The following is a 17,028-nucleotide window of genomic DNA, read 5'->3' on the forward strand; positions in this document are numbered from 1 at the left end:
AAAATGTTTTTTAAGTTTAACGTCCTACGATTACGTCTTTTACACTATAAAAAAAGTTTATTTCTTTGGTTTTTAATCGTAGGGCAGAGAGCTATGGATACTGTAAGTTTGTCTCCAATCGTCCTTGTTGTTGTAGGCTAGAAGAGAAAGCAGAAAACCTAACCAAAACCAGTTTGGCTCCAATTGGTAGAACTGGGAAAGTTAGTGTCCAGATTGAGAAATAACAAAATTTTACATAAAAGATGATTTTTGAATGCACAAACGCACACAAACGATGCACTAACGATGGAGACCATTTAGGAGCCGATCGGCGGGAGTGAAGGGGGGGGGGGCTGCCATTTAGACAGCCATCTCAAATTATTTTTTTAAAATATCTTAAAATTGCTTTGTGCACAAACGTGCATAAAGATTTCAGATTATTTTGCTGAAATGCAGAAGAGGTAAGGGCGCTGTCTAATTGGACGTGAGTTATTGCACTAGGACAGATTTCTCAAAAGAGCAATGATCAACTTCCAGAAACCTTTGGAGAAAGAAAAAACGTAAAAGAAACAGTGCTATTGCTAACATCCAAAAGTACTGTGGAACATGTGGCGGTAGTTACAATAACGATATAAAAAGAGAAAGTTTTGTGATGTCTGGTACCGATGTAAATGTATAAATGTGACTGACATTACACTTGTATTTATGAGTGAGCAGCACAATGAAAGTGGTTCAGATTTAGTGTTGAAATAATTTGTTCCAGGAAAGCTCATGATGTCTCAAGATATGAGTTTATCTTACATATCACGACATTACCATACATTCAATTTGTTACATATCAAATTTCATGTGTATTTAACTTTTCTGATATGCTTAACCAAATCATTCCTCCAGAAATAAAGAATGATCAATCTATAGATATTTAGATTCAAAATACTCAACATCTAAGCCTACGAGGATATAATTAATCGAAGACGAAGACGAAGGTTTCATTTGACGATGAAGACAGGGGCGTACGCAGTGGGTGGGTCCTGGGGGTCCGGACCCTCCCCCGAAATCCCAACTTTTTTTTGTAAATGTAGCCTTACGCAGAAATTTATTTCGGGAGGGGTCTAAAGCGTTTCGGGAGGGGTAAATTTTAGAAATGTTCATATAATTTAGCCTCAAATTCTATTTGGACCCCCCGAAACGCTTTAGACCCCTCCCGAAATAAATTCCTGCGTAAGTCCCTGGATGAAGAACATATTCACAACACATGATTTTAGTAAGTACTGTTTTCTAAGTACTAAATAACTTCACAGAGAAATTTTAGTACCTTTAATTTCCACATTTAAAAAAATGTAAATTGGGACAGAACTGATAAGCACCATTTAATAAGTAATAAATCTTTTCCCATTCTTGATTGGTTTTACGTGTATATTTCAAGTTTAAGATATAATGAAGAAGAAGAGGAGGGTCGAATTCCTACTGCCCACAGTGAAGTCGAAGAGCCACTTGAACACTTGTCATATAAAATTTAGATACATAATTATTCCATGGAAATAAGTTTTCAAGCGCTTATCACGGTTTTGAATGTTTTTTCCTGGAAGATCTCTTGAAATTATGCCATATTTTCTATTGAATATTAACCACTTATTTAAACGATAACGTTTAATTTTGTCTTAGTGGCGGGTCTTAAGAGAAGTCTTATCGGTAAAAGTTTAAATTTTCTCGCTACAAGCCAGGGAAGGAGATCTTTGTACAGCTTCAGAAAGCTGTATCCAAGATTTAGTACATTGATTAAATTTCCATCCTTAGTTTTTGTGGCAAAATTTAAACTTTTACCGATTTGACTCTCCTCAAGATACACCAATGCAAAATATTTAAATGGGAATAAATCAGGATCTCTCAACCTTTTCCACTGGCGTAGGCTACCACCAAAGCATATTAATTACTAATATCACCATAAGTCGTACGTACCACCAACAGAGGCTCGCGTACCACAGGTTGAGAAACCCTGGAATAAATGAATATAGTAGTTACGAATCTTCCTTCCCAGTAGCAGCGATAGAGGTTGCGGCCTCACCCAAGAACCGAAATTGGGGCCCCTGATAGGACAGTAAGAAGTCCTTCAAGAAGTACATATATAAAGATTTTCATCGCAGTATTTCTGAAACCACTGTTTTTTCTCCATATTTTTAGAAGACTATTCCATAGAAATAAATTTCCTTGGAATTCAAATTAGACATACGTACGATTAATTGTCGTGTTTCCTCGTTGCTCAGATGATGTTCCTGCTGTCTGTATTCGTGGGCAAATCCTTTGTCGTGGGCGGGAAATGTAGCGTGCAGGTAGATGACAAGAAGAACAGTTATTACAACTCCTAGAAACAGCGAGCGTGCAGACACATTACGTAAGCGCATCTCCTGAAGAGGAAAAAAAGAAAAACCATTAACTACTATGAAATTATCTCCATTCTTATTTTTCACACACGTACATGTGAAAAAGACGCACTATCTGATCAAAATTATAGGGTTAGTGGGTTATACAAGGAACTAAGTTATACACTTGAAGCATTTCATGAATCACTACAATTCACGCAAATATACATGATAAGTAATACTTATCAAATGATATTATTTAGTGTATTTTATACTACACACAACTTTATTCACAAAAATGACTCGATTGGTTTATTTGTAATCTCCATATTTAACTTAGATATTTTCAGCTGCTTTTATTAATTTTCCACTAACTTAGAAAGTCCATTACTGAATTCTCTATGTCTGTGTGTGTGTGTGTGTGTGTGTGTGTATTTGTGTGTGTTATTTGCGTTTTTTTTTAAATTTTGATAGAACAACAAAAACTATCTGAAAGAAGTGATAGTATGTTTCGTGTCATTCTTACCGTTCCCGAGATATTGGCGAAAGTAGTTCCGATTTCGGGAAATTTAAGGAGCCATATCTCGGGAATCGTAAGTCATAGAGAGATCATATTTTGCGAATTTTTCAATTTTGAGTCCTCCATTTTGAGCATGTGTCTTCGTAAAACAACATATAGTAGAGCGTTTTAACAGAACTGTTAAACAAAACATGTGAGAATAATTTAGTACTCCAGGAAATTATAAATGGATAGATATATTACAGGAATTGTTTAATGTCTATGATAATAAAGTACGTGGAACAATTCGTATAAAACCTGTAGAAGTTTTTTTAAAAAAATAAGCTCGTCGTGGAAGACCCGAGTTCGATTCCCGGCGGGAGCTCATGTGGATCGGATTCCACGTCAATCAGTAGGTCCCTTCTCATATAGTCTCGCTGCTGAAAGGGACGTTAAACTCAAAATCAACTCCTTTTATGTTCGTTCTGGTGTATTTTTTTTACTTTTTATTCGTATGAACGCGTTACTGCGGTCAGAATTAAGATACCTTGTTTTCACACATTAAGATCTTGTATTAATAATAATAAACCTTGTATTTACCCTATGCAACAAATTTTCGTCTAATCATAAAGGAAGAAAAACCAACTTTTTCTTTGTGATGACTTTAAGCTTAAAGTAAATAAAACCTTTTCCTAGGCCACGCTAAATTAATGGACGGATGCGACTCTTTGGAGCATGAGTCTTGCCATATCGAATCTCGTTTTGCGTCATTGTGCTTTGCACAGATAAGCAGCAGGTATGCACCCACGGGATACACTGGGTCTGGATCTCCCCAAAACTACGCAACTCGACTAACACTTTCTTAACATAACTATACTTGTTTAACAGAGCAATGATTGATGTAATTGAGATTGATAAGTAACTGAGATTTGATTTTACACTTCCATTTCCTTATAAAAATAATCTAGTTGTAACAGATTTCCTGAGAATATAGGCGGCAGTAATTATCAATTACTTATCCTCTTTTCGGGTACAGAATAACACAGGTTTAATACTACAAAAATTGGACTCCCGAAAAATAAACTTTGAAACCCTTCCAACAAAAAATTCTGGGTGCGCGCCTGACAAGTAGCATCATTTATTCATGGGCATCCTCGGTATATTTCCACTTTAAAACTACTTTACTAGTTGATTGTACATTTCTTGCCACCTTCTTCAATGAAACCGTCTCTCATTCTGAAAATTTTCTTCCTCGTTAGATTAGTAGCAGACCTGTAAACTGACATCCTTCATATTCTAAATAACAAATTTTACAGGTTCGTTCGATTAAAGTTTGACGATTCTTGGTAAGAAAAACATTTAGTTTATCTTTTTCCTGTTAATCTCACGTGTTTATACTCTGATAGATCTTGTAGTTATCTTTCAGTGCAATTCTTCGACACACCCAGACGCAAACATGACGAGACAGTGAAAGAAAGAGGAGAGAATCGTGTTCGTGAAAATTACTTCAACAGAATCACACATAGTCCTCACGTATATGACAACGTTTCGTCGTCTTTGGGTCATACTGGGTCTGACCGGGTCAGACCGCGTGACTCCCGTTCACGGATCATCGTTTAAGACTCGATCCGGTGGGTCTAACTGTCTCCGGTCTTTCGGATCATAGATTACGATGACTCGTTCCATTACTGTAGGCATGGGCAAAAATTGGTCATAGTCCGGACCGGCAAAAATGTTAAATATGGCCATGGATCCAGGGTATGTTAGTTTGCGATGAACATAATTACGTTTGTGGTTATATTCGAGATTTTCACGTTTCCTCGAACATTCTTATTCCGCCAATCATTTCATAATTATTCACTTTAATTAATCATACGTTTCTATTAGCTTAAATGGCATAAGTCTAAATAGTGAAACGATAACATTAAAAATCCCATTTCATTTCACGAACTCTACCACTCATTCTTTCTGCAACAAACCACGAAATCCTTCTTCAATATCTACGTAGATTAAGATTTGAATTTCTGTATTCCTCAATGAACTCTCTTTTTAATTATTCGTGATCGATATTCCCGACATCTTTTCCGTTTTGAATAAAATCTTTATTTATCATCTATTTGATCCTTTAACTGGTGACAGTAACACTTTCTTCTTACAGTGGTTTTATTATGTTACCTTTTGTTTGTTTAATTGTTAGAATAAAATCTCGCAACTTAATCTTTCACAGGCTTCCATACTAACTATATAGCTCTGAATTTATGTAGAGACACGTAAACCCCACGACAATACAATATTCTCACATACTTTCGCAGTACCTCTGCTTTATTGTAAAATTAATAAAAATAATTATTGAACACAGCTGCGCAAATCTGTCTTCAACAGTGGGGGGAAGGGTAACACCATTCCCATATATATATATATATATATATATATATATATATATATATATATATATATATATATAGGGGTAAAACTGGATCTGAAAAAGGTAGGAGACGGTAGGTAGCAGCATGATGGCACACCGTTCCCCCTGCCTATCTTTACCCATTATAATTTTTCAGGAATTGTTGGAGGACGCCGCACATATTTTTTTGGAGGTGAGGGGACGGTGTCCCCATTCCTATATATATATATATATATATATATATATATATATATATATATATATATATATATATATATATATATATATATATATATATATATATATATATATATATATATATTAAGTGATGTTCAAAATATTTATGAAGTTGATAAACAATGCTGTGGAGGATCAGGGTTGTCTTCAACATTTGGAGGCGGCGGGATTTGATTCTTTTTCTGGGAAGACATCAATTTAATCTCACTTTCCTTTGTGGCAATCGGACAGAAATCCTCACATTTCACCCCAAAAAACACATTTCAAATCGGATTATTGGGGGGACACTCCTTCCCAGTTCCAAGAGTGGAGGGGATATGTCCCCCTCATCCCCCTGGGATTTGCGCGTGATTGAACGCCTGCTGCTTATACAACCCAAACCATCACAGAAGTTTGGTTGGTTGCAGCAAACGACTACGCAATCTCTCGATCTTATATATAAAAAATGTGTTCATATTTTTATGTCCGAAAACTTCGAATGAACTGTTGTGTGTCTTTGTAAGATGTCTTTAGAATATAAAATGCGAATATCTAAGCTTAACTGTTGAACTATGTATCATTTTCAAGTTAAGGAAGTTAGGATGAAGAAACAAAGACTAAATGCATTGGGCGTTCTTCCTACAGTTGAGTTCTCGCAGTTAATGCTCTTTTAAAATAATAATATTTACTAGTAATTTTGTTTGATTTAGGGCACAAAAGTCTATTTTTTTCTATTTAGTGCATTTTATTATGTTCTCCATGTATAATGCATTTTATAAAATATTGTTTTTATTTTATTTGTTTTTATAGTCACTATTATTATTATCGTTATATCGATTTAAGCCTATCTTTAATACGTTATCGAATTCCTCAAAAATATTGATAATATAAAATCATTACCTTTAACATAAATCAAAATACGTATATTTACAGTAATTGGCTGAACTTATACATTGTAACAACACTTAGTACTTAATGAGTACTTAGTTCCTTGTTTCACCATTTCTAGTGTCATTGGTCCTTATTCTGTTCCTAATTAACATAGGAGTTACAAGAGAGCTTTGTAGTTGATTGAATCATACAGTTCACTAGTCAGATCCAGCTGAAAAAAACTCTGAGAATCCAAATAAGGAAATCCCTCCTTCTCTCAATTTGAACTATTTTGGTGACGCGTAGATATACGTAAAATCAAGAAATTATAGAGTGAAATATTTCAGAAAGTATACGAAAAAAGTGAAGATATCATATGGTTTTATTTCTGAATTCTGAATTTTTGTCAAATACCGTAATACTAGTGTTGCCCACGAGAGGAGAAGTTTCTGGTCTTGAAAAGGAGATTAAAATTGTCATCTCAAGTTTCTCGTTTTATCTCGATTTTTAAATTCGTAGTTCTCATCTCAATTCTAGCCTCATCTGCGAGCGACATGAGAAATTTCTCGTCTTGTTTCAACACTATATAAAACCAAGTTGATGGTTTGAAATGTCTAAAGATTCATTGCCACAGAGAAAAAAAAAACCATCGCTATTGAATCATATCTATTATGAATTCAATCCATTCATGATTGCTGATACCTACAGTACTTCGCTAAGGTAGGATCCTTCCATTTTCCTGTTGGCCTTTTCGAAGATCTGCTTATTATTTTACCTGTAATATATTATTATTATTGAATGCTTTGCTTGAAGACAGCTTCTAATCTGTTTATCATAATATAGCTAGATGATATCAGTGATGCAGGGATGAGGTAGGGTGGTCATTTTTTTCCCCCAATGTGTCAGAAAATATATGGTATACTGGTGCTGGAATGTGAGGATAGTTTGAGAATAAAGATTAGAGATACCCTCGTATACAAGAACTGAGAGAAAAAATGTAATTCACTACTCAGATATTCATTGCGTTTCTCCGATAAAAGACACCAGTGTAAAATTGATAATTTACCTATATAGAATACACTTGCTTACAGGAAAAGGTAAGGTTGCGAGATGAAACTAGGTGATATAGAAAACTTGAAGGGATGTTGAAAGGAGTCTATAGATTATGAATGTTCACGAGACAAGAATTAACTTAAGACTGCCTCATCTCAAAATTGTCTCGTGAAAGGAGGTGTCGTTCCGAAGAATGTCTAGTGGGCCACGGTTGTTCAGTGGTTGAGCACTTATCTGTGGTACGTGGGGTCCCTGTTTCGATCCCAGGCCAAGTAAGTTTGTGGTGGACAACATCGTGTCTGTGGGTTTTCTCGGGATACTGCCGTTTTCCTCCCACTTTCTCATTACACCAATTTTTCCCTCATCATTCACTTACTTTAATAATCGTCTCCCTTAGCCTAAAGCGCATAATCGTGGGATGTTAAACTGACTTTCCATTTCGAAGAATGTCTATGGAAGAGTTCTGTCTTATCTCAAATCTCGGCACGAAAATTCAGTTTCATCTCGTCTTGTGGGCAACCTAACGTAGATAAAAGCTAGAGCACTATCAATCATAGATATTTCCAGTATATGCTAGGAATATTTCAACATTCATTGAAAAATATTTAAGTATTTTACGTACTCCCATGCGCAAAAAAAATTGCGCGTATACTGTACCTCAAGATTTTTCGCATTTATTCCATTTTCCTTACGTTTATGGGTAAAATTCAGTTATTAGTATGTGGAGATAATAGAATGCAATCCATCTAAGGAGATATTTCCAAAAAATATAATAAAATAATAAAAATATAAGCAAAAAACAAAATTATGCTCGGTTTTGTGTATACTGGCAACGATGATTTCTAGGGATTTTTTCAGTAGCAGATCACAATTGCGGAGGGAATTCAGTAGGGGAATCGAGAAGTTGGATCAAGGAACTGATAATGGACTAAAATGTTGCATTTATTGGTTAAAACCTAGTGTGTAGATTGCCTGCCAAATATAAATTAGCTTCTGTAACTAAGATGTCGTACGAAAATATAGAATTAAACAGAAAAACTCTTATCTTAAGGTTCGAAGCGATACGCACCATGGTTATGAAGATTATTTCTTTGAAAAAAAGAGCCAACACAACGTAGCCTCCGTGGTTAAGTGGATAAAGTGGCGGAGTCGTAGTTATTTTATTATTTTGACACCACATCGAATCCCATCCCATCCCATTTTTTTTTACAAAACATTATAGGAAGTGTATAATTTTGATGTTAATCAGAACCGAAACAATATAATAAGGAAATAATTTATTGGTAGTATCCTTTAATCGCCGTATTTATTCAGTATTAGAATACGTGTACTATTGGAAACAGTTATTGTTTTCAGTTTATAGTCTTGCATGTTACTTCCCGTTCTTGAACAGCAGACAACTCACTTCGGGTTTGTGTGTCAGGAAGAACATACGCGACCTTGAAAGTCTGTCCAGTCTTACCCGTTGTTACATCGACCTGATGTTAAATGATCGTTTATGTGTGTGTGTGTGTGTGTGTGTGTGTGTGTGTGCTTGTTTTTTGCGTTTTAGAGTATTGACTCTCTCTCTCTCTCTTTTTTTTTCATATCCACAAGTGCAAGAATGCTTTCGTTGAACGTAACTAAATTATACAGATCTATGTATACGGAACACGAATATTTCCAAATATAGAATGAATATGAACGATAATCATACCATATTTCTACATTATATAGTAGCGTGAAAAACTGATATTAAAATGATATAACAAACAGGCATAAGCTTTTTTTTCTAGCATGGCAACACATTAAACGTAACTCATTAAATTTTGGGAATTACAAATTATCACCTTACGTGTCGTTGTATTCCTATTCTTTTTCACGTTCAAGCGACGAAAGAAGAAATTGTAGTAATAGTGATAAAAATCGAATTCGAGATTTCAATGAATTCAAGTTTCACGCCCCCGCATATCGAAAAAGTGATTTTGATGTCTGTCCATCTGTTCGTTTGTCGGTTCGTCATGTTTTTACATGCATTCAAATAGAGGCCATACTGTTCGACGTATCTGGACCTAAGTCTAGACATGAAGTTTTTATAACACTTTATCGTTTCGAATTATATATTCTCCGACACATAAAAATAAGGGTAGTTTACTGAAGGATGAAAATTTAAAATAATTAAATTGTTTCAAAAATAGCTGTAAAGATTTTGCTTATTTTTTTACAAATATAGTTTGAATCATTGCTCTGAAAAAATACGTCAAGTGTAAGTTACTGTATGGGATGCATTTTTTCGAACAATTTTCTCAATCACTTTTTATATATAAATGTATCATTAATAACCTAACAATATGACACAACTAGTTCGTCCTGTAAACATTCAGAAGGGTAGTTTAGCCTACTCTTCGACGATTTCCCCATTAGCGCCTGACCCAATTTTGTTCATATTTCATAAATAAATGTCACATAAATTACCTAACGATACGGCATAATTCCATCATCCTAAAAAGCTAGAAGTGGTATAATACTTTTCGGAGTAAGATTTACCCTACGATTTTGTGGAGAACGACTCAGGCAATTTTGTTCGTATTTCATAAATAGCATAACTCGTTTGTCCTGAAAAGATACACAAGGGATATTTTATTCTTGGGGATGACTTTTTTTGACGATTTCTCAGAAAGTACTCGGACGCTTTTGCTCATAGTTCACATACAATTATTTCCTTAATAATTCTAATATATGGCATAAGTTATTTCTAACAGAAATATGACCAATGGGTACTTTACTTTTGGACATAAGTTGCTTCGAACAAAGTTTTCCCAAAACACATTATTTTATTCGCATTTCCCAAATAAATGTTTCAGTAATAGCTGCAGCCTAACACGAGTCAGTTTAAGAAATTCGAGCGAGAAAATTCAGTGCGTTTCATCCGTACCCATTCTTAAATATATTTTTAAATGTTACACCTAATCACAATTTTCCTAACAAAATCGAAACTTCTATTTAAATGTGCCTTGTTGTTGCCAAATGGTTCAAGTCCATTGGTTCTGGATTTGATTCCCGGTGAGAGCTAGTGTATTTTTATCCAACGTTAAGGTATAGGTAATAAGTAGGTGCAAAGAGAAAAGTGTTGAAACAAGCCTAACCAACCTAATAAATAATACAATATTACGAAATTATAGAAGAAACGTTGTTAATATTAGATATTTGCGTGTGAGATTGTCCAACCGATGACTGTCAACTCCAAAGGTAAGAAAGTGAAACATCCAATACCAGGTTAATCAGTGGTCTCTAGGTAAACCTATCCTACTAGGAAGTGATTGAGATACAAAAAAATGTTGTAATCGCTGGGAGACATGTTAGGAGAATACATTGGGTGAGAGACTTTAATTCATGAATAGTCTGCACCTTCGTTGGTGTATTGAAGTGCGTAGGTGGTGTGTGTTTAGCACATCGGGTTCCTTTGTTGTTAGTCCCAGCTTTCTAGACCGGATGCAGTTATTCCCGGTAGAAAATACAAATATATATATATATATATATATATATATATATATATATATATATATATATATATATATATATATATATATATATATATTTCTATTACTATTAAAGTAAATAATTACACTCATTCCCTCAATGTGATACTTGCTTGTTTAATTGTATACAGAGAGCTGATCCGTGGAAAAATCGTTCATAATAATAAATAAAATAAACTCGACAAATATTCTTGTAAATAATAGGTAAAAGTTTGCGTCACACTGTTCATTTTGCTGGGCACGCCAGTGTGCCACGTTATCCGGTTGTGGCACACTGGAATATAGGGTATGGCTTTCTAATTTTTCCCAACTATTTTAACTGCTTCAATTGAAATGAATTTATAATAATAAGAGAGTGAATTTAGTCTTCTTACCCTTCGATTTAGAAATAAGGTCCGCTAGAATTGTATATATAAAAAATAATAATACTCTGAATTTTATAGAGTGGTTTGTTTTATTCGAAATGACATACTTCCTGCAACTGTTTGGGTTGGAATTATTTGAAATCAAATCTTTAAGTTTTACGACCCACGGTTATACCGGCTAGGCTAAAGGACACGGTGATGATGAGAAATGAATGCAATGGTGGAATGAAAAAAGTAGGAGAAAACGGAAGAACTCCGAGAAAACCCATGCATATGGTGTTTCTCCACCACAAAATTCACTTGGTGCGAGCTGGGGTCGAACCAAGGATCCCATGCACCAAAGGTGAACGCTTTATCACTGAGCCACCGCGGCCCCTCTGAAATTATTTAGAGGAGAGAGTGACTACTTTTATGAAAACTTGATATCGAACACATTTGTTTAAAAATACCAGCTTTTTGTGAAATATTGCTTAATATTCAGGAAAACCTAAGTCAATAAAATAATAATAATAATAATAATAATAATAATAATAATAATAATAACTATTATTATTATTATTATTATTATTATTATCTTAAATTAAAAACTCTCTGGACCTAGTGCATTGGCACAATTCCACGAATCAAAAAGAATGTGTTTACTTATCATATAAGTGTAGAAGGACTTAATCCCTGTTGCTTTCAATATAAAAAGAAAGTGTCCAACTGTCAAATGATATGCTACATAAAATGCCCTATGCAACTTAATGTAGTATAGAGTCATCATTCCAGGTTGTCTAAAGAACACTTTCGTTTTAGCAAGAAAGGAAGAAAATAGAAAATACTGAGTTTTAACCTAGTAGAAAGTTTGCAGATTTAAGGGAAAATGCACAGAGTTGTTGAATATAAAATGTAGTTCGGATTAATGGAGTAAGACACCGTAAATATTTTATTGTTTGAAATATACTGGGAGTGACCAAGCCATTACATATGGAAATATCGAAAGAGATACGTTAATGGTGTTAGTTGCAAACTTTTTTAGAAATGAAAAAATTAAGGAAAGCTCTAAAACTCTGATATCACAGATCCAAATTGACTGACTGTTAAGTAAAACTGCTAAATCTGAGTAAAGCAAAAAAAAAAAAAAAGTATTAATGACCTGTGTTAGTTTCAGACATATCATTCTCATATCAAAACTACGATAGAAGTAAATTATGAATAAAGGTGAATTCACAGTTCTGGAATACCAACAAATGATTTTGCTAGATGTAACTTTTCAGAAATCTTTTTTATAAGGCTTTAGATTTATTATTATTTTTTTTTTGTTTGTTTATTAGCTTCCCCATGCCGTAAACGTCGCCAACTACTAGTGGCTCACTTGCCGGTAAATGGCGATTGTCGATATAGCGACGCGTCGAAGGATTGCCGCTAGCGTGCCACTAGTGGCAGGGATTCGTCGAGTCGAAGCAGATATCTAGAATCGGGGGTATCTAGAAGAGAATTATAAATGTATGCAACAGACCCCGAACATTAATGAATCATTTGTCCACGGTGAAGAAAAATATCTTTTCCCAATTCAAGAAGAACATATACAACAAATCCAAGATCCGGAAGTTTCAAGTACAGAAAATACTCCAGTAAAACCAATAAATGAAGAAATCTTAATAAATAATGTACAATTATACGAAAATATAAACCATATGTATAGGCTAGCAAAATTGGAAGAAAAACAAATCCTAATGACTGCACTAAGACAGATAGTAAGAGATATTCATATAAATGGAAGAACTATAACATTTCCAACTTTGGAGGAAGCCGATAGAATTGAACTACGAATTTATGATCTCCCAGCAAACGGATGGGAGTTACTTGATCTAGTGGATGAGGTTTTTGAGAGACGAGGGATATATTGGACGCTAGAAAATGTTTACAAACAACAGGTGCGTGCGCATGGTATACTTCGACCCAACGAAATCAGGAACGGATGCCTACATATACACGAGATATGGATAAAAATCAGACGTATTTGAAAATTATGCAAAATAACGCACAAGGAAGTAAAATAGCCACAATGGAACTTAGAAGACTAATAGAAATTCAAAAGATTGATATCGTAGCAATACAAGAACCATATTTACTAAAAGGGAAATTAACAACCTTTCCAGCAAGCTCAAAAATAATGTACGGAGGACAGGAATCTAAAACAGTTATAGTTTTCATGAATAGAGAAATTGAAGTACTTAAACTAACCCAATATAGTAACAACTGGATAACAACAGCTGAAGTTAAGTGTGGAAACATGAAATTCTGGCTAATAAATGCGTATTTCCAATACAGCTTAGAAACACGTGACTTCATAGACAAAATTCAAGAGATAATATGGCAGAGGAATAATACGGAAATATTAATCCTTGCCGATACAAATGCAAAATCAATCTTATGGGGTGCCCCGGAAACAGATGATAGAGGAGAAATAGTTGAAGATTTTGTAATGCAAAACGGACTTGTAATCTCAAACATAGGAAACAGACCAACTTTTGTAGGGAATAGAGGCAGCTCTCATATTGATGTGACATGCGGAACATTTGAAATAACAAATAGGATTGAAAATTGGCAGATTGGAGATAAACTCACTCTCAGCGACCACGAAATAATACTATTTGATATGAAAATTGAAAAAAAATGAAAAAGAACAAAACAAATTTAATATAGCTAAGACAAATTGGATTACTTTCAAGAACAAATTAAATCTACCCCAAATAAATGAAGATGAAAACTTAACCGAAATAATCAACGAAATTGAACAAGCAACAAAAAAAGCTTTAAAAGAGGCTACTCCGGAAAGTCAAGAAAGAAGAGTATATGAAGACTTTTGGACACCGAAACTACAAAGATTAAAAAGACTTGCAACGTCAGCCCGGAAAAGTTATCAAGCAACTTACAACCCAATACTAAAGGAAAGAAGATTAGAAAAATATAGAAACGCAAAGAATAAATATAAGGAAGCAATATTAGAGGCTAAGAAAAGAAGTTGGGATCTTTACCTAAAGAAAAATATTGAAATAGATCCATGGGGTGTTCCATACAAACTCATAACACAAAAAATAAACCCATTAGTATTAAATACAGTCAAGAAATTAGATGGATCATACACCTCAAACAGAGAAGAAACTCTAAAAGTTTTAGCGGACAAATTTTTTCCCAGAGATGAAAACAATAACGACACAGAAAGAAACACAGTGCTAAGAAACAAAATGGGTGAACAGCATACAGGAACTGTACCAGAATCGGACAAAGTTACTAACGAAGAAATAGAAAAGATCTTTAGAAAACTTAAAAACAAGAAATCTCCGGGTGTAGATGGCATCAAAAACGAAATATACAAGAAGACTAAAGATTTATGGGTCCCCTACCTAACGAAGCTTTTCAACCTACTAATAAAGAAACAAGAAATTCCAGAGCCGTGGAAAGCATCAAAATTAATTATTCTCTCAAAGGGACCAGAAAAGGATCCATCCGAAGTAAACTCATATAGACCTATATGCTTATTAAAAATATATCAAACATTTTTGAGAGAATAATATTAAACAGAATTCAAAAATACAGAAACGTAACTGAAGACAAACTACAATTTGGATTCAGAGCAGGAAAATCAACAGAAGACGCCATAAATACTCTTCTAGATGATATCAAAGAAAAGATATACGAAAAGAAATATGTAATAGCGCTCTTTATTGACATCGAAGGAGCATTTGATAATTTATGGTTTCCATCCTTGATTGAAAACGTAAAAAAACTGGAAATGCCAGAATACTTAACGAATTTGATAAGAAACTATCTAGAAAACAGAAAAATAATAATACCCAATGAAGAGGGCGACATAGTAATTAAAACAGAGAAAGGATGCCCGCAAGGATCAATATTAGGACCCCTACTATGGGACGTAGAATTACAACCATGCTTAGAAAAAATAAACAAAAAGCAAGAAGTCGATAAAATAGTGGCATTCGCCGATGACGTCGTAATAACAACATCAGGGAACAGCCGAAGGGAATTAGAAGAAAAAGTTAAAAAGATAACAGAAACACTTGAAGAATGGAGTATGGAGAGTAAATTAAGGATATCATCAAAGAAAACCAAATATCTAATTTTCGGCACAAAACTAGAAAGAAATCCGACTATAAAATTAAATGGAGTAGGAGTAGAACGAGTGCAAAGCATAAAATACCTTGGCATAATGCTAGACGATGGACTAAAATTTGATGAACATTTGAAATATATAGTAAAAAGGGGAAACAGTGTAGCGAATAAATTGACCACTATTGCAAGAAACAGATACAGGTTACCATTAAAAATACTAAGACTATACCAAGAAACTATTTTGTCAGCTACCATGGCGTACGCATCCAGCGTTTGGATTGATAGACTATTAAGAAATAAGACCTACAGAAACCAAATAAATAGACCACAAAGAAACCTATTAATCAGAATGTCTGGAGCTTTTAACACTACTTCGCATAGCGCACTCTGTATAATCCTTGGTATCCAACCAATGAACTATGTGTTACTGCAAAGGGCAACAAATTACTGGTTAAGAAAAGAAGAGAAAAGGAAAATTAGAGAAATTTTTAACAGGGATCTAAAAGACGAAAAGAAATTAATGACAACATAATACAACTATGGGATAAAGAATGGCAGGAATACAGTGGAGCGCAACGATTACATAGAATCTTTCCTAGCATCGTCGACAGACTAAAAATAAAACACTTAAATCCAACATGTGGATTGGTTCATTATCTATCAGGCCATGGACCATACGAACAACACCTCCACAGAATCAAGTTAAGACCCAGTCCAATGTGTGAATGCGGAGAAGAAGGAACTCCTGAGCACCATGTCATGTGGTGTCCAGTATTAGAAGAAATTTTAGAATTAAGAACTCAAATAAGAGAAAAACCGCTGAAAGAAATAATACAAGTAGAGGAAGACTGCAAAAAATTGGAAAATTTGACAAATGAATATTCCGAACTAAGACGAAAAACTTACAGAAGAAGAATAGAAGGATGAGTGCAAGTGGAAGGATGTGTGAAGAAGTCCTCGGACCGGAGAAAAGACTCCTGGAACCCAAGCACTGGATTACCGTGTTTTCGCCGAGGACCAGAATGCGTGCTGCACCTCCAGCCTCTTAGTTTGGAAAGGAACTCCGGTGCAAGAGTGAATGTTGCGTGAGTGCATGAGTAGAGGTGAAGCGAGGATAGTGTCTCAGAGAGAAAACATAGAGAAACTCTCGCCAATAGGACGGCCCATCCCGGGCGTGCCGGCCGAAGGATAAAACGGACCAGGGCCTGCACTAAGTGCTCTGAGTGGGCCCTGGACCTCAAGCCAGCACAAATGGGTAGAAACTGGCATTGATACGAAACTGAGAACACTAAAGCATCAAAGCAAAAGTAACAGGAAACGCTTATATAGAAGCATAAGAAAATTAAAAGTTTTTGAAAATGTGAAAATTTAGATAAAAGTAAGTGTAGTGTGTGTGTGTTTCATAGTGTAAGTACTAGTTGGTGAAGGTTAGTGATTTCATCAAAAGCAGTCAGTGTCAATATCCGTAGTGAGTGTAGTGTAGTGTTGATGCAGGATAGTGAAAAGAGGTAAAATTTACAGGTGAAAAGCCAGTGTAAATAGTGCAAATGTGAAATAGAACACACAGGAGAGAAATGCAGGCAGAAACCAGAGAAACCAAACATACAGAGTGAAAACCTGAAGAAAAGAAGAAAGAAGAAGATGA

The 17,028-nt window shown here is 34.7% G+C and overlaps 1 protein-coding gene across 1 annotated transcript in view; it reads right to left on the reverse strand.

The window, feature by feature from the left end:
* LOC145686128 (carbohydrate sulfotransferase 11-like) overlaps positions 1 to 17,028 on the reverse strand; it is a 65,068-nt gene that overhangs the window by 40,549 nt on the left and 7,491 nt on the right. The window contains exon 2 of the mRNA XM_081759105.1: positions 2,214 to 2,384. Within this exon, the coding sequence (XP_081615231.1) occupies positions 2,214 to 2,381 (168 nt within the window). The 5' untranslated portion in view covers positions 2,382 to 2,384. The remainder of the gene's footprint in view (positions 1 to 2,213; positions 2,385 to 17,028) is intronic.

This window comes from Thermobia domestica, chromosome 5 (assembly GCF_964235325.1).
Source record: "Thermobia domestica chromosome 5, izTheDome1.hap1.1, whole genome shotgun sequence".
Taxonomy (NCBI): domain Eukaryota; kingdom Metazoa; phylum Arthropoda; class Insecta; order Zygentoma; family Lepismatidae; genus Thermobia; species Thermobia domestica.